We start from the raw sequence: 25,388 nt of genomic DNA on the forward strand, positions 1-25,388 counted from the left end.
TTCCATCGTATATATGTACCACATCTTTCATCTGTCAGTGGACACTTAGGTGGCTTCTGTGTTTGGCTATTATGAATGATGCAGCAGTGGAGATGGACTGCATGTATCTTTTTGAGTCAGTGATTTTGTTTCCTTTGTTTCCTTCCACTCAGAAGTGGGATTCTTGGATCATCACTTGCAACATTGAAGATAATAGTTGGATTTAAGAATCTCCTGCAGGGATGCTCTGCCAGGAAAATCATCTGAAAACATGTTGACTTTTCTGCCTAGACAAGGTTATCTTAGGCTTTTCTCTAGAAGAGAAAATTTATTAACTTAAATGGTTAACATGAAGGGTCCGAGTTCTTGTCAAGCATTTATGAGGCTGTGTACATGAGGATGAGACTGCCATCCAGCAGGGAGGGTTCTTGGTGATGCAACCTGGGCAGGAAGCATCTAGGTCCACATTTATGGGGACTGAGCTTGAGACAGTCTAGGACGACAGGCCTCTTGTGCATTCCTAGGGGCTGAAAACTAGTGTGTTTCCTTCCTAAGTTTCTTAAGTTTCGAGGCTGTGCGGGTGTTTCAGTGATGGTGGAGAAGAAATGCATGAGCTCAATGAAAGAACTGCTCTCTGCTTTTGTTCCATTGAGACTAAGAGCCAGTTGATGGTTTCACTAGCCTGGACAGATTTTCTGCAGTCCTGGAGTGGGCTAGGAGGTAGCCAGCTATAAGAATTTTGGTTTCCAAAAAGCTAGATCTCCCCTCTGAGTTCCCTCCCATCTTACAGAGTAGGCGTCTGTGTGGGAAAGCCTCCTGCCCATCCCAAGACCCCTTGGGATACCTGTTCCATGGGAACAGTGGGGTCACAGGGCGTGGAGGAAGACAGCAGGCTGATGTGGATACTTTCAGCCTGAACGGCTTGAACAGCAATATCCTTGGTAGAAATTGGGGAGTGAGGTGTAGGTAAGGTGGTAGCCAAGGTCAGGGTCTTGACCTCAGGCTAGATGCCATTGAGGAGCTCAGAGGGTACCAGGTGGAGTCTGGCCCAGGGCCACAGCCAATCTGAAGCCCCTAAAGGGGTGCTCCTGGAGGAGGTTGGGCTGCTACCGGGCTGCTCCAGAACCACTGGGGAGCTTTTCAGAATCCCAGTTTGTGCCCAGCTGCACCCAGACAGCTAGATGGGGATGTGGGAGACCAGGGTCCTTGCTGGATCAGAGGAAGGACAAGGAGAGAAGAAAGGGCACATTCAGGTGGTATGGTGCCTGGTGAAGGTTGACCCTGCAACTTCTGTGCCTTTTGGTCATAGTCCTGTGGCTTTCTCTGCCCTCGGAGGAGAACTTAGGAAGCTGGCTTAGCACTTGTAGGTAAGGCCAGGGAGAAGCAGGCCTCATGGCTTTGATCCTCATGAAATGTTCCTGAGGTGTCCACAGCATCTGGCCCTTCAGAGCATGTCACATGATACGGGGCGGGGGGGGGGGCCGTCAGTCAGGATTTGAGAAGGCTGAGACACCAGCCACAATGATGAACAGTGGTATTCCTCACCAGGTGCTTAACACAGTGCCCAGAGCTCATTGTGATGCTTGGCTCCTGGATGTGGCCCCCGCCCCGAGCACCAGAGACTGCCACAGTGGGGTATATTCTACTAGAAAAGCTATTCTCAGCTGGACATGTTCTTGTTTTCCTTTGGTGTCTCTTAAACGTGCGCTGGATTCTATGTGAAAGATGAAGGACCACCACATTCACACGAGGAAACATCCAGTAATTAATTAGTAGACCATGCTGTCTCTCTGGATCCCAAACCATGGAAGAAAACAACCACCCCACCAAGGACAGTCTGCCCAGTCTGAACATCTGTCAGATGACACTATATCAGGTTTTGTGATGCTTACCTATGGGCCTGCATTTGGCCGAGGGGCCGTTTTTAGCATTTCTATTTTCTCAAGGGACCCACATGGGGCCATGAGAGTCGGAGAGCATAGTACAGGCGTGTCAGGCTGGGCCTAGGTGTTAGGGAGCTGAGGAAGGGCAGCTGCAGGCTGTGAGGAGGGCCCTTGACTCTACCTCAGGGATTAAGACTTTACTCTGGAGTACTGGGCCTATTCTGCCTTTTATTTTTTTATTATTATTATTTTTTTTGTAGATTTGTTTTTTTAATAAAAATATTTTTTTATTATATTATGTTAGTCACCATACAGTACATCCCTAATTTTTGATGTAAAGTTCCATGATTCATTACTTGCGTATAACACCCAGTGCACCATGCAATACGTGCCCTCATTAGACTATCCCATTCCCCCACCCCCCTCCCCTCTGAAGCCCTCAATTTGTTTCCCAGAGTCCATAGTCTGTCATGGTTCATTCTCCCTTCTGTTTACCTCCCCTTTCTTCTTCCCTTTCTTCTACTGATCTTCCTACTTCTTATGTTCTAGAAATGAGTGAAACCATATGATAATTGTCTTTCTCTGCTTGGCTTATTTCGCTTAGCATTATCTCCTCCAGTCCCGTTCATGTTGCAGCAACTGTTGAGAAATCGTTCTATTTGATGGCTGAGTAATATTCCATTGTATATATGGACCACATCTTCTTAATCCAGTCATCTGTTGAAGGGCATCTCGTCTCCTTCCACAATTTAGCTATTGTGGACAATGCTGCTATGACATTGGGGTGCATATGGCCCTTCTCTTCACTACGTCTGTATCTTTGGGGGAAATACCCAGTAGTGCAATGGCTGGATCATAGGGTAGCTCAAATTTTAACTTTTTAAGGGACCTCCACACTGTTTTCCAGAGTGGCTGTACCAACTTGCATTCCCACCAACAATGTAGGAGGGATCCCCTTTCTCCACATCCTCTCCAGCAATTGTTGTTTCTTGCCTTGTCAATTTTTGCCATTCTAACTGGCGTTAAGGTGGTATCTTAGTGTGGTTTTGATTTGAATTTCCCTGATGGCTAATGATTTTGAACATTTTTTCATGTGTCTGTTAGCCGTTTGTATGTCTTCTTTGGAAAAGTGTCTGTTCATATCTTCTGCCCATTTTATGATTTGTTTATTTGTTTCTTGTCTATTGACTTTGAGAAGTTCTTTGTAGACCTTGGATACCAGTCTTTTATCTGTAGTGTCATTTGCAGATATCTTCTCCCATTCCGGGGGCTGCCTCTTACTTTTTTTGACTGTTTCCTTGGCTGTGCAGAAGCTTTTTATCTTAACGAAGTCCCACAAGTTCGTTTTCCTTTGTTTCTCTTGCCTTTGGAGATGTTTCATGAAAAAAGTTGCTGTGGCCGATGTCAAAGAGGTTGCTGCCTAGTTCTCCTCTAGGATTTTGATGGATTCCTGTCTCACATCGAGGTCTTTCATCCATTTGGAGTTTATCTTTGTGTATGGCGTGAGAGAGTGGTCCAGTTTCATTCTTTTGCATGTAGCTGTCAAATTTTCCCAACAACATTTATTGAAGAGACTCTTTTTTCCACTGGATGTTTTTTCCTGCTTTGTCGAAGATTAGTTGCCCAAAGAGCCGAGGGTCCATTTCTGGGTTCTCTATTCTTTTTTTTTTTTTTTTAAGACTTTATTTATTCATTCGACAGAGATAGAGACAGCCAGCAAGAGAGGGAACACAAGCAGGGAGAGTGGTAGAGGAAGAAGCAGGCTCATAGCGGAAGAGCCTGATGTGGGGCTCGATCCCATAACTCTGGGATCACGCCGTGAGCCGAAGGCAGACGCTTAACCGCTGTGACACCCAGGCGCCCCTGAGTTCTCTATTCTGTTCCATTGGTCTGTGTGTCTGTTTTTGTGCCAGTACCATGCTGTCCTTGTGATCAAAGCTTTGTAGTACAGCTTGAAATCCGGCATTGTGATGCCCCCAGCTTTGTTTTTCCTTTTCAACAATTCCTTGGCAATTTGGGGCCTTTTCTGGTTCCACACAAATTTAAAGGCTGTTTGTTCCAGTTCTTTGAAAAATGTCATTGGTATTTTGATCAGGATGGCATTGAAAGTGTAGATTGCTCTGGGTAGCATAGACATTTTAACTATGTTAATTCTTCCGATCTATGAGCATGGTATATTTTTCCATCTTTTTGTGTCTTCTTCAGTGTCTTTCAAGAGTGATTTGTAGTTTCTAGAATATAGTTCCTTTACATCTCTGGTTAAGTTAATTCCGAGATAACGTATGATTTTTGGTGCTATTGTAAATGAAGTCGATTCCCTAATTTCTCTTTCTTCAGTCTCATTGTTCATGTACAGAAATACAACTGATTTCTGAGCATTGATTTTGTATCCCGCCACATTACTGAACTGCTCTATAACTTCTAGTAGTTTGGGGGTGGATTCTTTTGGGTTTTCCATATAGAGTATCATGTCATCTGCGAAGAGAGACAGTTTGACTTCTTCTTTGCCGATTTGGATACCTTTTATTCCTTTTTGTTGTCTGATTGCTGTTGCAAGGACTTCTAGTACTATGTTGAACACTAATGGCGAGAATGGGCATCCTTGTCATGTTCCTGATCTTAAGGGAAAGGCTTCCAACTTCTCCCCATTGAGAATGATATTTGCTATAGGTTTTTCCTACATAATTTTTATGAGATTGAGGAATGTACCCTCTATCCCTACACTCTGAAGTGTTTTAATCAGGAAAGGATGCTTTATTTTGTCAAATGATTTTTCTGCACCAGTTGAGAGGATCATATGGTTCTTGACTCTTTTCTTGTTTTTATATCTATCACAGGGATCGATTTGCGAATGTTGAACCACCCTTGCATCCCAGGGATGAATCCCACTTGGTCATGATGGATAATCCTTTTAATGTACTGTTGGATCCTACTAGCTAGGATCTTGTTGAGAATTTTGGCATCCATATTCATTAGGGAAATCGGGCTGTAATTCTCCTTTTTGATGGGGTCTTTGCCTGGTTTGGAGGTCAAGGTAATATTGGCCTCATAGAATGAGTTTGGTAGTTTTCCTTCTGTTTCTATCCTTTGAAACAGCTTCAGGAGAATATTTCTTCTTTGAATGTTTGGTAGAATTCCCCGGGGAATCCCTCAGGCCCTGGACTCTTGTTTTTGGGGAGGTTTTTGATCACTGCTTCAATCTCTTCATAATTAATCGCTCTGTTTAAAAAATTAATTTTTTCCTCTTTCAGTCTTGGTGGTTTATAGGTTTCCAGGAAGGCATTCATTTCTTCCAGGTTGTTTAATTTATTGGCTTAAACTGTTGATAAAAGTTTCTAATGATCCTTCCTATTTCATTGGTGTTGGTTGTAACCTCTCCCTTTTCATTCATAATTTTATTAATTTGGGTCCTTTCTCTATTCTTTTGAATAAGTCTGGCCAGTGGTTTATCGATCTTATTTATTCTTTCAAAGAACCAGCTTCTAGTTCTGTTGATCTGCTCTACTGTGCTCCTGGTTTCTAATTCATTGATCTCTGCTCTAATCATGATCAACTGCTTTCTCGTGCATGGGTTAGGCCTGTTCTTCTGTTCCAGCTCCAGCTTCTTGAGGTGAGAATATAAAAACTGCATTTTAGATTTTTCTATTCTTTTGCGTGAGTCTTAGATGGCTATGTATTTTCCCCTTAGGACTGCCTTTGCAGTGTCCCATAGGTTTGGACCGTATTGTTTTCATTCTCATTGGTCTCCATGAATTGTTTAAATTGATTTTTGATTTGCTGGTTTATTGAATCATTCTTGAGCAGGATGGTTCTTAGTTTCCAAGTGTTTGAGTTTCTTCCAAATTTTTCCTTGTGGTTGAGTTCCAATTTCAAAGCATTGTGGTCTGAGAATATGCAGGGAATTATTTCAGTTTTGCTATCGGTTGAGACCTGTTTTGTGACCCAGTGTATGGTCTATCCTGGAGAACGTTCCATGTGTATTCGAAAAGAATGAGTATTCTATTGTTCTCAGTGTAGTGTTCTATATATATCTGTGAGGTCCATCTATTCTAGTATGTTATTCAAAGCTCTTGTTTCTTTGTTGATTTTCTGCTTAGGTGTTCTCTCTATTGCCTATAGTGGAGTGTTGAGGTCCCCTACTATTAACGTATTTTTATCTATATGTCTCTTTATTCTGGTTAAGAGTTGGCTTGTGTATCTAGCTGCTCCCCTGTTGGGGGCATAGATATTTATAATTGTCATATCCACTTGTTGGATACATCCTTTAAGAATAATATAGTGTTCTTCTGTATCTCTAACTACAGTCTTTAGTTTAAAATCTAATCTGTCTGGGGCGCCTGGGTAGCGCAGTCGTTAAAGCGTCTGCCTTCGGCTCAGGGCGTGATCCCGGCGTTCCGGGATCGAGTCCCACATCGGGCTCCTCTGCTAGGAGCCTGCTTCTTCCTCTCTCACTTGCCTGCTGTGTTCCCTCTCTCGCTGGCTCTCTGTCACATAAATAAATAAAATCTTTAAAAAAAAAAATAAAATAAAATCTAATCTGTCTGATAGGAGAATTGCTACCCCAGCTTTCTTTTGAGGTCCATTGGCATGAAAAATGGTTTTCCATCCCTTCACTTTCAGTCTGGATGTATCTTTAGGTTCAAAATGAGTCTCTTGTAGACAGCAAATGGATGGGTCATGTCTTTTTATCCAATCTGCAACCCTGTGGCGTTTATGGGAGCATTTAGGCCATTCACATTGAGAGTGATTATTGAGAGACATGATTTTAATGATGTCATGTTGTCTGTAATGTCTTTGTTTCTATAGATTGTAAATTTCTGTTCTGTATCGCTCTTGGTACTTTTAGTTTTATGGAACCCCCCTTAATATCTCTTGTAGGGCTGGTTTCGTGGTTATGAAATTGGTCAGTGACTGGCGATTCTGGAAGGTCCTTATCTCTCCATCAATTCTGAATGACAGCCTTGTTGGATAAAGGATCCTTGGCTGTTTTTCTCTGAAAGAGCTTTAAAAATGCCACCCCCCCAACCCTTTCTCTCATTTCAGGGCTGTGTAGACAGGTCTGACATAATTCTGACATTTTTGCCTCTGTACATGAGAAATTTTTTCACCCTGGCCGCTTTCAATACTGTATCCTTGGATCTAATATTTGCGAAATGCACTATGACGTGATGTGGCGTAGGTTTGTCGTGGTTGAACTTGGGAGTGGTCCACTCTGTCTCTTGGACACAAATGCTTGTTTCCTTTGCTAGATTAGGGAAGTTTTCACTACAATTTGTTCAAATATCTCTTCTAGACCTCTCTCTTTCTCCACTCCCTCGGGGATGCCGATGATTCTAACATTGGAATGTTTCACTGAGTCAGTAATCTCCTGTACCCTACATTCTTGAGATTGAATTTTTTTGAGCCAAGTTTCTGTTTTAACTTCCTCTTCTACCATCCCATCCTCCAATTCACTAATTCGTTCTGCCTCATTCACCCTGGCCGTCAGAGCATCTAGTGTTGACTGAATTTGATTCATAGAATTTTTAATTTCTGCCCGATTTGCTCTCATTCCCGCCCTTAGAGATTCTGTATTCTCATTAATATTTTCATTAATACTTTTTTCAAGTCTACACATCATCTTGACCATTGTTACTCTGAACTCCATTTATGATAATTTGGTTATATCTATATCCATCAGTTCTGTACAGAGGCCACAGACTCATTATCTTTTCTTTGCTGCGGGGGATTTCTCCTTCTCATCATTCATATGAGTAGAGGTTGCGGGGTTGTCCAGAGCTCAAATTATTGATCAGGACCCAGGCAGTGTGCACTTGTTTTATTGGGACCTTTCGGATGTGGGCTTCTTGATTTTTCAGCCTGCCTTCTGGGGGAGGGGCCTGCCATGCCGATACTCAGGCAACCCTGTTTGGGTAGTCTCCCTGTCCCCTGTGAGGGGGGATGGGGTTTGGCACAATGTGAGCTGGTATTTCCAGGCTTTTGTTCTCTGGCAGCTTTCCCTGGCAGTTTTCTGTGGCTCTTCTGAGAGTCAGAGCAGCAGTGGCCGAATCCTAGTCTCTGTCTCAGAACAGAGAGTTCGCAGTCTGCTCTCCACTGAGCTCTCTTGGCCTCTTTAACTCTGTTTCTGTTGGTGCTGCTAAAAACCCTGCAGCGTTCTGTTTTGTGCACCCCACAGCCCGTGTCCCAGCCCTCACTTCCAGGGCCGGCACATCTCTGTCCTTTGTGTTTCTAACACTGCCAGCTGCCCCCCGTTCCCGCGTACACTCCTGAGCTCTCTGTTTCAGTGTGGTTGGAGTGCACTCCCGAGCTCCCGGTTTCAGTCTAGTTCCAGTGAGCACTCCGGAGCTCCAGTTTTCAGTCTGGTCTCACGCACGTTCCCCGGCTCACGGTCTCAGTCTGCTCTCTGCGGGTGCTGGTCGGTGAGTCCATCCCGCTCCCCAGTGCAGGTGGCTACCGCTTCCCGGCGCCCGTGCGCGGCAGCTCCCTCCCCCTTCCGTTTATCTTCCCATATCTGGGCGCAGTTTCATGGCTCCCTGCTTCATACCTGAATACTAAGTGCTGGAGATGTTCATTTGTAGAGATCCAGATGTATCTTCCTGCGTCTCAGGCTGATTCCGTGGATGTTCAGGGTGGTCTGGTACCTATCCAGCTCGACTCAGGGGACCAGCTGAAAAAGGGCACCCCTACTCCTCCGCCATCTTAACTCCTCCCTCCTTTTTTGTAGATTTCTCTGCTAAATGAGTTGCTCCCAAGCAGAGTCCAGAAGCTCAGGCACCTAAGTTCCTTAGGACAGAAAATCCATTCTGCCTTTTATTGATTGATTATTTTAGCATCAGAGTGGTTTCTTCATACAAATCTCAGGAGACGTACCAGTATATAGCTAAAAGCGGGGCTTCTTTCCTTTGGTTTCATAGAACATGGTTGGAAAGGCACCGCTGAAGTTAGCAGTAGCCAGTGCAAATGTGAGCAGAAGACTAACATGGTCAGAGTTGTACTTTGCACAGGGAAAAGAAGTGACAAAGGCGAGTGACAGCCATGAGTGCAGTTTTGGAGTGCTCCAGACTAGAGAGGGCCTGGTTCAACAGAGTGGGACAGTAGCAGGAAATTGCAGAGGGGGACAGGGTGCTCAGGAAACTGACAGACAGCTCTTGTCTTGTGAAGACCCCGTGGCACTGGAGACCAGTGTCCTGGAGGGGGAGCCCAGAGATAACAAGATTTCCAAATGGACGCCATCTCACACTTCACCGTGTGTTTGATTTTGTTTCTCCGTCAATGCATCATTTCTTTTGATGTGATTGTAAAAGAGACTAGTGTTGCTTTGAGAATGAATTTGAAGTTTTTGTGCATTAAAACAATTGAGTTTCTTCAGCACTCAGGCTTGGCTAGAAAATGATGTTTGGTTTTTAATTAGGAACTTTTTGCCTGGTGATCACAGCAGTCCCATCCCCACCCTTCCATCTCCCCTCTTAATCTGGAGAAATAAGTTGGAGTCCATGCTAGTTGGTGATACGGAAAAGCACATTGTTTTATTTTTAATTTTTAATTTTTTTCTTTCCATGTTTTTATTTAAATTCCAGTTAACATATTGTGTACATTTAATTTCAGGTGTACAATTCAGTGATTCAGAACTTACATACATCACCTGGTGCTCATCACAAGTGGGTTCCTTAATCCCCATCACCTGTTTAACTCATCCACCCACCCACCTCCCCTCTAGCCACTCTGAGTTTGTTCTTTATACTTAAGAGACTGTTTCTTGGTTTGCCTCCCCCACCCACCCCGTGTGTGTTTGTTTCATTTCCTAAATTCCACTTATGAATGAAATCATATGGTATTTGTCTTTCTCTGACTGACTTGTTTCACTTAGCATAATACCCTCTAGCTCCATCCACATGTCATTGCAAATGGCAAATTTTCATTCTCTTTTGTGGTTGAATAATATTCCATTATATGCGTATGTGACACACACACACACTTCTTTATGCATTCATCAGTCAGTGGACATTTGGGCTTTTTCCATAATTTGGCTATTGTAGACAATGCTGCTGTAAACATAGGGGCTCATGTATTCCTTCAAATTAGTATTTTTGTATCCTTTGGGTAAATACCTAGTAAGGCACATTGTTTTAAAATGTGGGAGAGAAAGGCAAGGTTCAATAAAATACGCTTCTCTTCCTCACATGATTTATTTTGCATGTGAACAGATTGCACAAAAATATTGGACATTTCTACTTTTCTGGGAAGTACCTTTATTTGCATATAGAAGAGGAAGAAAATTAGCGATCATCTTACACACATTAGCAGAATTGTTTCATAGTTTTTTGTTTGGTTATGTTGTGGAGTTTGGTGAGCAAAATACTTTTCAATTTGTAAAATAAAAGTTTAGAAATACTGAGAAGACTCCTCTTGGTCATGTTGCCTCAGGTATATCAGCACTTGCACAACACTCTCACTGTGGGCGCCACAGGCAGGACGCTTGAATGGGCACCAGGATGATCAGTGCTGCATTTTCCTGCCTGTGGTTTCACCATGTTTTGTAATCTTGCTGTTGAGCTGCCCTGACAGTTTCTATTTTAAACAGTGATTATTCCTGTCAGTGCCTGTGCAGAGCTCCCACTTGTTGGCTCTTGGATAGGACGCACCTTCACTCGGCTTGTGTCTGACACTGGGCCACACTCCTTGCAGGTGCCCCCTAAGGGAGGCTCTGGGTCCCAGTCTGTGCTGGACTCTGACCCCCTGTGTGCGTGGTGCCAGCGCTGCTGCTCCTGCCTCTCAGCTTACCCCCGAGTCCCCAGCTTCTGGCCTCTGAGTTGGTGGCCCAGTGCTTCATTACTTGCTTGGTGCATCCAGTGCTAACTATGCTACACATACCACTGCCTGCCTCTCCAGGGCTTTGGGGGCAACTTTTAGTCCTGTTTGTGAACTGGGTTAGCTGCCCCTGTATCTTACTGATAGTGAGACCCAGCCCAGTCTGGTTCCTGGCCCTTGGAAGCTTAATATTTATTAATAGGCGTGTACCTAGTGTAAGAGTTTTAATTTCATTTCTGTTTTTGTGGACAGTAATTTATCTAGGTAAGACCTTGCCTTGATCAAAGGTATGGATCTGTGGAACTTGTGCTGGGTTCCTTTGTGAGTATGTGAGACGTGCTGGAGTTAAGTGTTTGATTTGCTAAAGATTTAAATTTAGAGGCTGTATGAAAGACGGAAGTAACCAGAATCAGTTTGCTTACTGCTTATGTTTTGAGCTGTTTCTCTTGGTGTTTTTTGGCCATCCTTCTAAATGAGGCCCCTCGTCAAGCTGATTACATCGTCTCTAGGTTCGACCTTTATCGGCATTTATTTTCTTTTGCTCATCACTTTTATTCTTTTACACTAGTAGGTGAATGTCCTTTCTTCCAAATACATGCAAATGATTTCACCCAAAAGTGTTTTCAAATGTTTTTCGTTTCCAGAACAGTGCTAGGTGAATGGTGCTAGAACAGAAATACAGCTCTATGGTGATAGAAGTTTATCCTCTCATCTGCTAAAACAATGAGGCCCCCCTTCCGTGGTTGCTTCCTCACACCTGCACTCACCTCTGTGAAACTCACTTTGTTGACTTCTTTGTTTGCCTCTGGTCTTTACCCAAGTGGACACAGTGCCTGGTGACGGGGTGGTGATGGTGATTCTGTCCCTGCTCTGGTTGTGGGGCCTCTGAGCCTTGCTCTGCTCATCTGTTAAGGTGTGGTAGCCCCATATTGAGGGCAGCTGAGGGGACAACTTGTTGAGAAGATGTCAGGGTGAATCTGAGGCTGAGGGGCAGACTTTGCCAGGTGAGGGAGAAAGGAGGTCAGCACCTGTGGGGCCTTCAGCATGTTGTGGGCACTGCCTTTCCAGCGGGCAGCTGTGAGGCCCTCCACCCTAGTGTTGGGAACCCCAGCCTCCTGTCTACACGTACTTGCTTGACCCCTGATGTTCGCCTGTGGGGGCCACCTGAGGTGCATGGGGCATTATCCCTGGGCTCTAGCTTCAGGTGGGAAATGAAAGGGAGGGGTGCCCTAGTTCGCTGTGCTCGGGAGCCCCACTGGCAGTATTGTTGAGGCGGTGCAAGGGGGATTTATGCATTCCAGTGTGCTCTGTGTCACAGCGGGAGAGGGGAGTCTGCAGTGAGATACAGAGTCTTATGGAGGCAAATGCCAGCAAGATATTGAAGACCCTGCCCTGTACAGACCTGAATCTCCATTCTGCGTGAGTCTCTTCCTGGTAGTGAGCAACCTATGGTTGCTTGACTCCCACCTGAGGTCCCCTGTGTCCCAGGAGTGCCTCACCTAAGGGTAGGGAATATGGGGCCTGGGAGGAAGAAATAGCCAGCTGGGGTCTCACGGGACTGAGAGTGTTCTAGTGTGTCACAGCACAGCCTTCCCTCCTCTCCCCTCCATCCCCTTCTCTCCAGTTCGGCCTCCTGGGCATGTGGTCCGCATGCCAGGGTCATGCCATGGACACAGGCTGAGTGAAAGAATAAGCTGGGTAAGTGGGGCACATAGCATAGTGGGCAGGGTTCCCTAGTTCAGACCACTGACCAGCTCTCGCCTACCAATGGTGAGAATGCTGAGTAGCTATCTGGAGTGTGGGTATCGCCTGAACCAAGGGGATCCCTGTGAGTGATTCAGGGGTATTTGAACAGTCACTGGAAGAGCAACAAAGTACGTTCAGTATGTCCTTTGAAATCTTTATTTTAAAAATTGTTAAATTTACGAAGTCAGTTGATGGTTTGTTAAAATGGCAGTTTTATAATTTGACAAGCTGTAGAGCTTGGAGACAGACTTGAGGGCTGGGAACTACTGCCAATAGAGACTCAGTCAATGAGGAAGAGCCTGGTTGGACATTGTTTGATGATGTAAACCAAGGAGAGTGCCTTATGTGCAGTTAGCTTACTGCGAGGGGGTGGGTGTGGGGGCTCACACACCGGAAGTGCCTCATTCTTTGAGAATGAGGTTCGAGTGGTCCACTGGCCTTTGTTTTACCCCTAGCCATCTGCTTTTTCTGCACTGAGCCTGTATTGTTTCATGATCAAAAAATACCAGCACATGATGGATTTCAGCAGCCAGTCGGTGCAAGGGCATATGGACCCTGTTGGGGTAATTCTCAACTCATTCTTAGTTCTATGTTAGTTTGCTTGGGCTGCCAGAACAAATACCACAGACCAGGTGGCTTAAGCAACCGAAATGTATTGTCTCACAGTTAATGGAGGCTGAAAATTTGAGATCAAGGTGTCAGCAGCGTTGGTTCCTTCCAAGGTCTCTCTCCTAGATTTGCAGGTGGCTGCCTTCTCTCTCTGTTCCCACATGCTCCTCCCTTTGTGCTTGTGGTCACAAGCCATCCTGCTGTGACCAGGCCCCAACTGATGTACATCTCTGTATGTGTTCATGTAAGCTGAATTGGTGAAGACAGAAATGTGATGGAGTTGTTAAACTGTACATTCCCACCTGGCAGCACTGGTAGGGTTGAGCACCATTCCAGGTAAGTCATTTCATGATGCTTCTGGGCACTGGCATTGTGGAAGCTGCTTACACAGGCTCGTCACTCCTTCAGGTGCAGTGGAGGCTCTGCCCCTCGGGTCATGCAGTGGCGAGGCAGACGAGGGGTCCTTATCTTGGGTATACAACACAGGCTTTGTGGGGGCTGGCAGCAGCATGCGCAGTGAGCAGGGAAGGGGACCAGAGACCATGAGGCAGATGTCACGCTGGGAGGAAACCCCAGTGGGCCTGAGGGGACAAGGTAGGAAGGGGCAAGTTCCTGTGGCCAGGTTGTCGCAGAGTGGTTGCAGTGAGCATGGACTTCGTTTCTTGGGCGGTGTGATGCCCACGATGAGCATAGGGTTTGTTGGTGGCAGTTCGAGATGGAGAAAAGTAAATGGACTTAAAAGAAATCCTGAAGGTAGAATTGTGAGGTGTCAAAAAACAAGTCCGGACAGAGACTTTGGAGACTTGGACCCAGAGCTGAGTATTCCCAACTTTCCTTAATGTGGTTGAGGCAGAGGCGATGCCGAAACGCATTTGTGGAAAATGCACAGGATGGAGAGACATGGGAGTGTTTGTGGGGCCCTGGGACTGTGTGTGTGTGTGTGTGTGTGTGTGTGTGTGTGTGTGTGTGTGTGTGTGTTCGTGGCAACTGCAGGGCTCCACATGGCAGAGTGTTTGCTGGGGAATGTTTATGACCGAAAAAAATGAAATACGAAAATGTGACAAATGGGGAAGAACAGCAGTGACCTACAGCCCGGCCTTGGCCAGTGGTCCACAGAAAGCTAAAAACGTGCTGCACAAAGATGTTCAACAACTTGAACATTTCTACGGAAGCTGGAAGAAAAAAGCAGCTTACAAAACAGCATGTATCATATTATCTTCTTTTTGTTGGGGGGTGGGGAGATTATGGTGTTTTTTTTTTCCTTTTCCACATTTTCTGATTTATATACAGTAAATAGTGCTGTTTTTTTGCTCTTGATTTTTAAAAATTGTAACATCGAATGTACCATTTTGAACATTTTTAAGTGTACAGTTAGCTCAGTGACATCGAGTGCATTCACAGTGTTGTACAACCATCTCCACTGTCCTCTCCAGAATTTTTCCCATCTTCCCAGATGGGAACTTTCTACCTGTTAAACACAAACTCCCCATTTCCAACCCCCGACAACCACGATTCTGCATTCTCTCTCTGACTCAGACTACTCAGGTACCTAACCCAGGTGTAATCATGCATTATTTGTCCTTTGGTGACTGGTTTATTTCACTCGGCATGATGTGCTCAGGGTTCATCCATGTTGTAGCCTGTGCGAAAATTCCCTTCCTTGTTAATTATATCTCATCGTGTATATGTACCACACAAATATTGCTATTTTTATATAGAAAAGTGTCCTTAAATACTGATTTGGATTAAGTCGAGCATTTATCTTTTTCCTTGGATGTGACCTAAGTGTTTCCCTAACCCTGTCTGTGAGCCTCCTGCACTGCCTCTTCCCCCACTGAAGGTGGCCTCTCTTGAGCAGAGGAGAGGGAGGAAGAAGAGTCCTATGCGTGTTGGGCAGGAGGCCAAGGTTGGTCCCATGGGCAGTGTGGCTGTCCCAGGTGGTGGGCCTGACCCGTTTTCTCATTGACCAATGGCACCGGTGGCGTGAGGTCGTGGAAGGACTGCGGGAGCTCCCACGCCTCTCCTGGCACAGCATGGTTTCTGGCCATGCAGAGGGCCAAAAGTGGCACTCAGGGCTGGATCCATAGGAAGCATGTCATTTGGCAGCCTGGTGCCTTGGAAGCCATCACCGCTCTGCAGGGCAGTGGCCAGGGCGACGACCAGCCCTTGCTACTCAGTGCTTTGCTCTCCTGGGCGTCTTCTTTCATAAGTATGCGGAACAGGAAGTCCTGATGATGGAAGTTTTTAAAAGGCCATTTTCCTTGTTTACAAAAGGACCAGATATTTTGAAAAATTATCTGCTACATTTTATATTTATAGTTAGAAACATACAGAGTAGATCTGTTGTCGAGAGGAGTTTTGCGTAAATGCCAGTTAGGCCCACTAGGTCCCGGTAGTCAGTTCCCCTGTGTTCTGGCTGATTTCCTGTCAAGGACAGAATTGTTGCTGTCACCAGTGCACTTGTGGATTTACTTCTCCTTTCAGTCCTGTTGGTGTTGGCTTGGTGCAGTCTGAAGCTCTCTCTTACCAGATGCATCCACACTGAGCATTGGTCTGTCTCCTTGGTGAATGACCTTCTGTCACTCTGCGGTCCACCTCATTATCCCTGGTAGTTTTCTTGCTCTGAAGTTGACTACTCGCGTGGCCATTCCAGCTTCCTTTGGACCGGTGCTTGCACAGTTTGTCTTTTCCCCTTTTACTTTCAACATATATCATTATAGTCGAGGTGAGTTTCTTATAGCTGGGATATAGTTAAGTCAGGACTTTTTCATCCTTTTGACAATCTCTGGCTTTTAGTGTGTTTAGACTTTTTTTTTTTTTTTAAAGTTTCCTCTTCTTCTGGGATCCCAATTATTCTAATATTGTTTCAATTTATGATACCACTTATTGCTCAGATTCTCCTCTTGTGATCCAGTAGTTGTTTTTCTCTTTTTCTCAGCTCCTTTATTCTCCATCATTTGGTCTTCCATTACATTGATTCTCTCTTCTGCCCCATTTATCCTAGCAGTTGGAGCCTCCATTTATTATTGCATCTCATTAATAGCCTTTTTTTATTTCAACTTGGTTAGATTTCAGGTCTTTTATTTCTCCAGAAAGGGATTCTCTGGTGTCTTCTATGCTCTTTTCAAGCCCTGCTAGCATCTTTATTATCGTTACTCGGAACTCTAGTTCCAACACCTTACTTACATCCATACTGATTTAGGTCCCTGGCAGTCAGTACTGCCTCTTGTTGTCTTTTTTGAGCTGAGTTTTTCTGTCTTGTGATTCTTGTGGAAAGTGGTCGCTTTTCTACTTGTAGAGTTGCAGCTATTCTTTTCTTAGTTCTCAGTTCTTAGCCCTTCAGTTGAGTTCACAGGTGTTCAGAATGATTTGATAGCTGTCTAGCTGAATTCTTGGGAACAGACGTAACGAAGGCCTCCTGCTCCTCTGCCATCTTGGACTATCTTTTTTTTAAGTTTTATTTACTTATTTCTTTATTTAGAGAGAGAGAGTGAGCAGGGGTAGGGGTAGAGAGAGAAGAAGAGAGAATCTCAAGCGGACTCCCTGCTGAGCGTGGAGCCGGATCCCACTGAGGCACTCAGGCACCCCTGTTTAGACTATTCATGATCAAATAATTACTGGCATGTTTGGATATCACACACACACATTTTTTTTTTTTTTTTTTTGTCTTATGAACAGTAGAAATTTATTTCTCACAGTTCTGGAGGCTCAGAAGTCTGAGATTAGGGTGTCACGGTCCCAGTATTGTCTTGTTTGGTGAGGGTCTGTATTTTCTGATTTTTAATAAGAAATATGTATTTGGGCTTTATCTGTTTCTGACAGAGAGCTCCTAAAACCCTTACAGTTTCTTAAGTGGTAAGGAAGATATTGATACTCATAACAAACCCCTTTCAACCACACCTGAGTTTATGGTAATGAGGTGACTTTTGGAACGCCCCTTAAGAAGGGGGCTGGTTGTCAGACCCAGCATTTGATTAGAGGGTTGGAACTTTCAATCCCACCTTCCTGACCTTGGAGGTTAAATCCTTTGCCAATGGCCAGTGATTTAATCAGTCATTCATGCTCATGTAAGGAAGCCCACAACAGGGTTCAGAGAATTTCTGGATTGATGAAATACATGGACGTTTGGGAATACTGTAGAGCACTCACAAGGGCACAGAAGTTCAGCACCCTTTCCCCATAACTTGCTCTGTGCCTGTCTTCCATCTGGCTTTTCCTGAGCTACATCATTTATAATAAACTGGTAATCTAGTCAGTAGAACATTTTCCTGAGTTCTGTGAGCCACTCTGGCAAATTAATGAAACCCAAGGAGAGGGTTTTATTGTGGGAACCTCTAATTTATGGCTGGTTGGTCCAAAGCACAGATGACAACCTGGACTTTGGGTTGGTATCTGAAGTGGAGGAGGGGGCAGCCTTGTAGTACTGAGTCCTTAACTTGTGGGATCTGATGCTATCTGCAGGTAGATAGTGTCAGAATTAAGCTGAATTGTAGGACACCCAGTTGGTATTCAAGAATTACTTGGTGGTGTGGGGAAAAAAGCCACACAGTGGAATTGGTCGCAGAATCAGAGGACCCTTTTCCAGGTTGCAGACACCAACTTCTCATTATGTCCTTAAATAGCAGAAAGAGGATCCCTGTGTTTTTCATTGGTCTGCTTCCTTTTCCTGCCTTCTGTTAGGTTGTCTGAACATTTTTAGTATTCCATTTTAATTTATCGTGTATGATCTTTTCATAAGTTATATTGCTTTTTATAGTTTTTTTTTTAATTGGTTGCCCTGGGGATTATAAAGGACACGCTTAACTTTTCAGTTTACTTCAAATCAATATTTCACTAGTTCAAGTGGAATATAGGAAATTTACACCATGTTAGGTCCTTTTGCCTCCCCTCTAATGTCGTAGTTCTCTTACATATTACATTTATAGTTAGCAAAACCCCGTTAGACAGTGTTTTAATTTTTGCTTTCAAACCCTAAAGAGCTGTGGAGGAAATAGTCTATTCTCTCTGCTACCTGTTTACCCTTTGGATTGCTTTTGCTTTGTTCTGTGTCCCAAGTCCTTCTGATATTCCTTCCCTTTTATTTGTTCCCTTATTTCATCTTCATTCCTGAAGGATATTTCACTTGATGTAGGATTCTGTGTTGACACTCCTTTCAGACTTAAAAAGTGTCATTCTACTTTCTCAGGTCTCCTTGGTTTCTGAGGAGAAATCCACAGGCATTCAAATTGTTGTTCTGTAGGTAATAAAGCATTTTTTCTCTGTTTCCGAGATATTTTTTCTTTTTCTTTTTTTCACCATTAAATTTTTTTTAAAAAATGTGAGTACAGTTGATACACAATTTTGCACTAGATTTCAGGTGTACAGCTTACTGATTTGACATGTTTTTACATTATTCTGTGTTTGCCACAAGTATAGCTACCCTCTCTCCTGATACATCTCTAGTACGGTATTATTGACTATCCCTTATGCTGTGCCTTGTATTCCTGTGACTTACTCATTCAAGGTATTTTTTTTTTCTTTGCTTTAGTTTATAACAGTTTGACTATGATGCGTCTGGTATGGATTTCTGTAGGTTTATCCTATTTGGGATCCATTAAGCTTCTTGAATTCATATACCAGTGTTCTGCCAAATGTAGGAGGTTTTTGGCCATTGTTTTCACCCACTTTCTGCACCCTTTGCACTCTCATGACACAAATATTAGACCATTTCTCTTGTACCAAAGGTCCCTTGAGTCTCCTAATTTTTTTAACCTTTTTTCTGTTTTTCAGATTAGATAATTTCTTTCTTTTTTTTTTTTTAAGATTTTTATTCATTTATTTGACAGAGATAGAGACAGCCAGCGAGAGAGGGAACACAAGCAGGAGGAGTGGGAGAGGAAGAAGCAGGGTCATAGTGGAGGAGCCTGATGTGGCGCTCGATCCCATAACGCCAGGATCATGCCCTGAGCCAAAGGCAGACGCTTAACGACTGCGCCACCCAGGCGCCCCTCAGATTAGAGAATTTCTGTTGTTCTAAGTTCACTTAATCTTTCCTTTGCTCTTGAGCTCATGTGGGGGGGGGGGTTAAATTTTTAGTATGGTATTTTTTAGTTTTAAAATTTCTAGAATTTTTATTTGGTTCTTTATATGGTATCTTTGTTTTCCTGGCTTTCAATTTTTTTCTTCCAGTTTGGGAGTGTTATCATTGTTTGTTAGAGCATTTTCGTAGTCATTGCTTTAAACTCTGGTACATAATTGTAATATCTGTGTTCTTTCATTGTCAGTATCTGTTAATCATCTTGTCCTATAGGAGTTAAGACATTCCTAGTTCTTTGTGCGCTGAGTAGTTTGGGCTGCAACTGGACATTTTGGATATTATGAAATGGGGCTCTGGGTCTAAGTCGTAGGAGAATGCTGATTTTTTATTTTAGCAGGTAAGCCACCTGGTTCAATTTAGACTGTGGTTTTAACCTGCCTTCTCTGGGGTATGATTCAGTGTCAGTTCTGTTCTCAGAGCCTCCGAAGTGCCATTTGGATCTGTCCCATGAGTGTCTCCTGTGGCCATCTGGGAGCTGCCTGTGGTCTCAGGGATTGGGGTGTGAGAGGATCAGATTCATACACATCCAGCTTGGGGGTGGGCCCAGAGTTCGTGAGCAACTTTATGGGCTTGCTCTTCTGAGATTCTTCCTCTCCACACTGTCCCTGGGGCTTTCCGGTGCCCTGGGGTTCCCTTTTTGGTTCTTCAGCCAGTAGTTGGGGGTTTAGTAACTCGCTCCACCATGTACTTCTACACCCGCACCTTGTCTGGCGCCCAATGTTGGGAGGAGCAACTGGGTGCTTCTTCCATTTAGTGTTCTCACCAGCCTGCCTGCTGCTCTTTTCTTCTCACAACACACGTGTCCTGTCTGGGGTCAGAGCTTCTTGGTGTGCTGCATCTGGGGATGGAGCTACTACTCCCTGTATCTCATCTAGGATCCGAGCAACATTCAGCAGGAGGCAGGCTGGTGTGTGCTGTTTCCTCTCCCCTGGAGCAGGCACAGATGTGTTTAGATGACATTCACCTCCATTTCTGTGCTTCCCTGCACTGGCCTTGGAGTTCGTGCTTTCAGTCCTTTGCTAACAGCCCCCTCCCTCTTTCATGTTGTCTCTTGGCCCTCACCTTAGTAGTCTCTACAGGCTGTCCCTGGAGGAAAGGCTCTGACCTTTTCCATCTCTATCCTTAGTGTGTAACCTTGCTTAGAGGAACCACCTGGGAAGTGTCTGTATGCAGGGAAGCACTGTTGCCCCCTTGGAGGCTGTGCTGGCTTCCTTGGGGCAGACATAGTATAGAAGAGGACATTCCCTCCTCTGGCCCCGTCAGACCCTGGGGGTCTGGGGGCAATCAGACCCTCCCAGAGAACCTACCAGGGACAATGGCTCCAAGGTGGGAAGGGTAACAGGAAGTAACAGTATGTGTGGTGGTCCACGTACCCTGCATTGTGACACTCCTGGAGGCCAGGAGAGGCTACCTCATGAGTCCTTTGCCAGCAAGCCCTAGGAGAGATGCCAGACACTAGGGGTTGGCCATGATCACCTCAGCCATCCCCATCACCCTCAAGAGAGGGGTCAGGCGAGTGGGCGTCTGCTTTCTCCACCTTGGAATGATTGTCAGAGTATCTCCACCCTTCCTCACAGCACAGGTGGCTTTGTGTTTTGTTTTAGGCCAAGATGGCGGCCCAAGTGACACTGGAGGATGCACTGTCCAATGTGGACCTCCTGGAAGAGCTGCCTCTGCCTGACCAGCAGCCCTGCATTGAGCCCCCACCATCCTCACTGCTCTACCAGGTTTGTGCTGGGTGGCAGTGGGGTGCACTGCCTATAGTGCTGACCTCCACATGATGGTTTTTCTCTTCCTTTCAGCCAAATTTCAACACTAACTTTGAAGACAGAAATGCATTTGTTACGGGTATTGCAAGATATATTGAACAAGCGACTGTCCATTCTAGCATGGTAATTCCTTCTGCATGCTTTGATTTTCCTTGGGGGAATAGTACCTACGATGGCAAATGTACACTTTTTTGATGTTATCCCGATATGATATGTAGTAAGGAAAAAGAGAAGAAAGTGGATGAAAATGTCTTATGTTTTTAGAGAAGGCTTTGTTTTTCTTATTATAAAAATAATACACCTTCTTTCTGAAAAGTGAGCATCTGTGACCCAGAGAAAACCTTTGTCAGCATTTAGAGGGAGTCCATTCTCTGTCATTATTTATACCTGTACTCATGCACGCACTTATACACTCAGATGTGATTCAGATTGCATGAATGAATTGCATTGTATTAGGTATTTTAATGATTTCACAAACTTTTCGTATGTCATTAAAATGTTCCAGATAAAGTAATTTTTAATAGTTGTGTAGTCCCATTTTGTAAACTTCCTCAGTTTAATTATTTTTGCATGTTTAGTTAGTTTTCCTTTTTTCTTTGTAATAAAAAATGTAGTGATGAATATCGTTCCAAACACATCATTATTCCCATTGGCTGGATTTGTAGAAGTGAAGTTACTGGATCAAAAGTTGTAAACATTTTAAAGCATCGTAAGAACATGATGAAATTGTAGTTGACATTTTTAGAACATCTCTGCACTTTTTACCATTTTTACCAGAGAAAACAATGTGAAAGGAGTAGACACTAAAGCAGTTTAAAAATGATGGCAGTCTTCTTTGCATGGATACTCTGTCTGGATTTTAAGTGCTGCAGAAATACTTCCAGCTTTTCCTCCCCTGCACTAGGGATGGTAGAGCTGCCTCAGTCTTATGAGCCCAGAGACTCTCCGTAGCCTGGTGTAAGGCCTTGAAGACCTTGTGCACACCTGCCCTATACTGGCCCCTGTTCCCGGTTTCAGGTCTGCACTGCCAGCAGGTTGGGGAGGTGTGAGTGGAGTTGGGGAACAGTGGCTGTGGCAGGTGCCCTGGGCTGTGCTGGCTCCTCTCCAACCAGCAGAAGCCATGGGAGTGTTTTGGGTGGTCATTACGGCCACAGTGCCGCACTGCAGCATCACCGGCTTCTTAGCAGCTGTCTCGTGGCGTGCAGGTCTTGGTACTTGTCTGTCCCTCTAAGTGACAGTCAAGATAGTTTATGCCTCTGGATTGTAGCCGCGTGGCGTCTCCTTTTTTATGATTGTTTTCCTGCTTGTCTTTGATTTGCCCTGTGTACCATTGCAGAATGAAATGCTGGAGGAGGGCCAAGAGTACGCGGTCATGCTGTACACCTGGAGGAGCTGCTCTCGGGCCATCCCACAGGTGCCCTATCCCAGCCGGGCCTCACTCCATCCCTGCCGGCCATGCCGTCCCACCCCTAAACAGACAACGCTCCCACCCTTCTAGTCCCCCCATCTCAGCCAGACCACACTCCCACCCCACCAGCCCTCCCCCCTCCCCCACCCCACAGTGGGCTGGGACTGCCAGCTCTGCCCTAACAACACCCTGCCCTCTCACTTCTAGCTAAGTTGAAGCCTCTTTATGTCATATTTGTTTATTCCTAGGTGAAATGTAACGAGCAGCCTAATAGAGTGGAAATTTATGAGAAAACCGTAGAGGTCCTGGAGCCTGAGGTCACAAAACTGATGAATTTTATGTACTTCCAGGTAAAACAGTGAAATAATCCTAGGAGTTTAATGCAGAGGAGTAGGAATTTGGCCCACTCTCACGTATCACCATGACTTACTAAACAAAGTGCATGTGAATTAAAACAGCCGTAACAGCCTCTGAGACTAAAAGGAACAAAGCCTTTGTCGGTCTAAAGCTTTCCTGGCCCTTCCAGAATAAATACCTCTTTTGTGTTTCACTTCTCTTGTCTCTTTGAGAGTAAATTTGTATTTCCTCCGTGAAGACTTCTGTCAGTTCCAAATGTTTGTCATTCTGCCAGTTCATACTTTTGATTCATCTGGTTTTTCAGGTCTTTTCTTTCTCTCAGCCTCTCCTGACTGTCCACTTAGTGGTCCTTGCCCTGCCTTGGCTCCTTTGGCCCATTGGTTAGGCAGAGTAGCCACAGGAAGGGGACTTGCTGGTTTTATAAAGATACATTTTGGAGATGTATGAAGGTTTTTATTATAGATTCCTTTACCAAAGGGAGAAGATAGAACTTACTAGGAGATGAATTTTTGTTTTATCTTCAAGGTTGTCGAGAGGAAAAATTTCCCTACCCCTCCCCTTCCACCTCTGAATGCTAAAACGTGTTTGTAGACCTTCTATTAGAGTATTTTCTCAGTAACTTTGCTTGAATAATCAACAACATTCTTTTATTTTAGGGATGTAGTTGGTAAAGTGGAAAATTAATGATGATTGTCACAGAGCAAAGGCATGTGGAAATTACTTTATAGAAATAAGTCCTCTTTACCTGAGCTGTAAAATGTCCACTCATTTGGGTGGGTATTTCATCAGAGAGTAACAGTGAATCCGGATAATGTGCTTGAAGCTGGGCATGGAGTTGGCCCATCACTGACAGTGGCCTTTTTGCCCTCCCTTCCTCTGCTCAGAGAAATGCCATTGAGCGATTCTGTGGGGAGGTGAGGCGCCTGTGCCACGCGGAGAGAAGGAAGGACTTCGTGTCTGAAGCCTACTTGATCACGCTGGGCAAGTTCATTAACATGTTTGCTGTGCTGGATGAGCTTAAGAACATGAAGTGCAGTGTGAAGAATGACCACTCAGCATATAAAAGGTGACCTTGTACCCCTGGGTCCTTGCAGAAAGTGCTCTGGCAGGCAGGGTGGTTCCTGGTTGGCTGCATGCTCTGCACATAGTAGGTGTGCATCCCATAGGTGCTGAAGTAATGCAACTGGTTGGTAGCGGTTATTTGGCAGCCTCAGGACTGTTTGAATACCACTCCTAGGTATCTGAGGGTAGCTGGCAGATTATGTGTGTGGCGATGCATCGAGGTGTGTCCTCATAGGCCCGTGTACATTGTGGTCTCATGAAGCTGGAGTGGGAGCTGGTCATCCTCAAATGTTTGTTGAGGACCTGTGGGTGCTCAGCCCGTGTGGGAAGACAGAAGTACACAAGTCCCTGTTATATAGGGTCACTGCAAGGCTTTTGGCTTAGTAGGCATCTTGGTGAGGGCACAGGCAGGCTCTACAGCCTGAGGGCGCCACCTGTGTATGTCATTTCCTGGTTACACATTCCTGGAAGGTACACACCATCACAGCAGTGGGCAGAGCCGGCCTGTGGACTGTCATGGAATCATACTGAGCTTCCAGGTCCCTGAGACTAGCTCTCTTCCAGAGCTAGACCTTCTGGAGAAGAGAATTGGAAAAGGTGGGTATGGCATGGTTGTATGCTTCTGGAAAATTGTGAGGGGCAGATGGTGGCAGGAAGATGGAGGGTGGTCGGTCAGAGCAAAGCGAACTGTCCTTTAATAAACTTCCTTTTGAAAGTCTGTGCTTGGTGTGAGTAGCTGGAGTGAGGTGCTGACTTCTGTTTCTTCTGCTAGATAGGAATCTTGGTTATGAAATTAAATTCGATGAGATTTTACTTTGCATCGGAATAGGCTGTAGTTATATTGTATCTGAAATCATACAACTGTTGCCGTATCTTTAAAATAAAATCAACATGGGATATGGTGCCAAACTGAGATTTAAGGATGAAGTAGCAGTGGGAGTTGGGCTAGATCACCAGGGTTTAAGCTTGATCCATATGAAGTTAAGTATAGGTATTCATCACCTATAATTAGCTCTGCACAGAAGCCTGGATCTTCAGAACTAGATCCTTGGAGTTGACCTGTTAACCTCTCTTGAATAGGAAAGCCTGGAGTTGACCTTATTTGATGTGTTTGTGGAATTGCAAGTAAGCTTGACTCTGCATGGGGCATGGGGGCTTCTGAGGGTAGAGGGTGGAACTGGCCCAGCCCAGGAGAGCAACTGCTTCTCCTGGCTACACAAGTCACTTGCCACGTGATTTTGAGCAGCTGTTTTAACCTTTCTGACTTAGGAAAGTAGGGGGGGGGGCGGTTGACAGCATCAGTGGTTTTTAATTTCAAAAAATCTTTTTTTTTTTTTTTTTTTTTTACACTTAGTAGCAGCAGCTTTATTATGAAAGCCCAGTCAATAAAATAGCTTAAAGATGAGGCTGCTCTCTGGAAAGCTATGTGTGTGGGGGCCAACACCCCCTCGAGGAGCCACCCGGGCTCTCCTGAGTACAGAGAGAGCCTGGGGCACCCCTCCCGCCTTCCAGTGGCTTCTTCCTATGACCTCTTTTTGAGACCCTCTACCATCTTATCCTCATTTCTCTCAGCCCTCACATACTTACACTCACACTTTTTATTTGCACCCAGCGATAGCTAACGGTATGACCTCTTCTGAGGATAAATGCCGGGATAACCTATATGGTTATGGTGAGGCTTGAGGAAAATA

At 44.8% G+C, this 25,388-nt stretch overlaps 1 protein-coding gene across 5 annotated transcripts in view; it reads left to right on the forward strand.

Moving 5' to 3' along the window:
• The window catches only part of CYFIP1 (cytoplasmic FMR1 interacting protein 1), a 119,933-nt gene that overhangs the window by 23,846 nt on the left and 70,699 nt on the right, over positions 1–25,388 (forward strand). For all 5 annotated transcript variants that reach the window (XM_044388341.3, XM_044388343.3, XM_048221352.2 and 2 more), the window contains 5 exons: positions 20,706–20,828; positions 20,904–20,993; positions 22,207–22,284; positions 22,527–22,628; positions 23,520–23,701. In XM_044388341.3, the coding sequence (XP_044244276.1) occupies positions 20,712–20,828; positions 20,904–20,993; positions 22,207–22,284; positions 22,527–22,628; positions 23,520–23,701 (569 nt within the window). In that variant the 5' untranslated portion in view covers positions 20,706–20,711. The remainder of the gene's footprint in view (positions 1–20,705; positions 20,829–20,903; positions 20,994–22,206; positions 22,285–22,526; positions 22,629–23,519; positions 23,702–25,388) is intronic.

The sequence above is a fragment of the Ursus arctos genome, unplaced genomic scaffold (genome assembly GCF_023065955.2).
Source record: "Ursus arctos isolate Adak ecotype North America unplaced genomic scaffold, UrsArc2.0 scaffold_28, whole genome shotgun sequence".
Lineage (NCBI taxonomy): Eukaryota > Metazoa > Chordata > Mammalia > Carnivora > Ursidae > Ursus > Ursus arctos.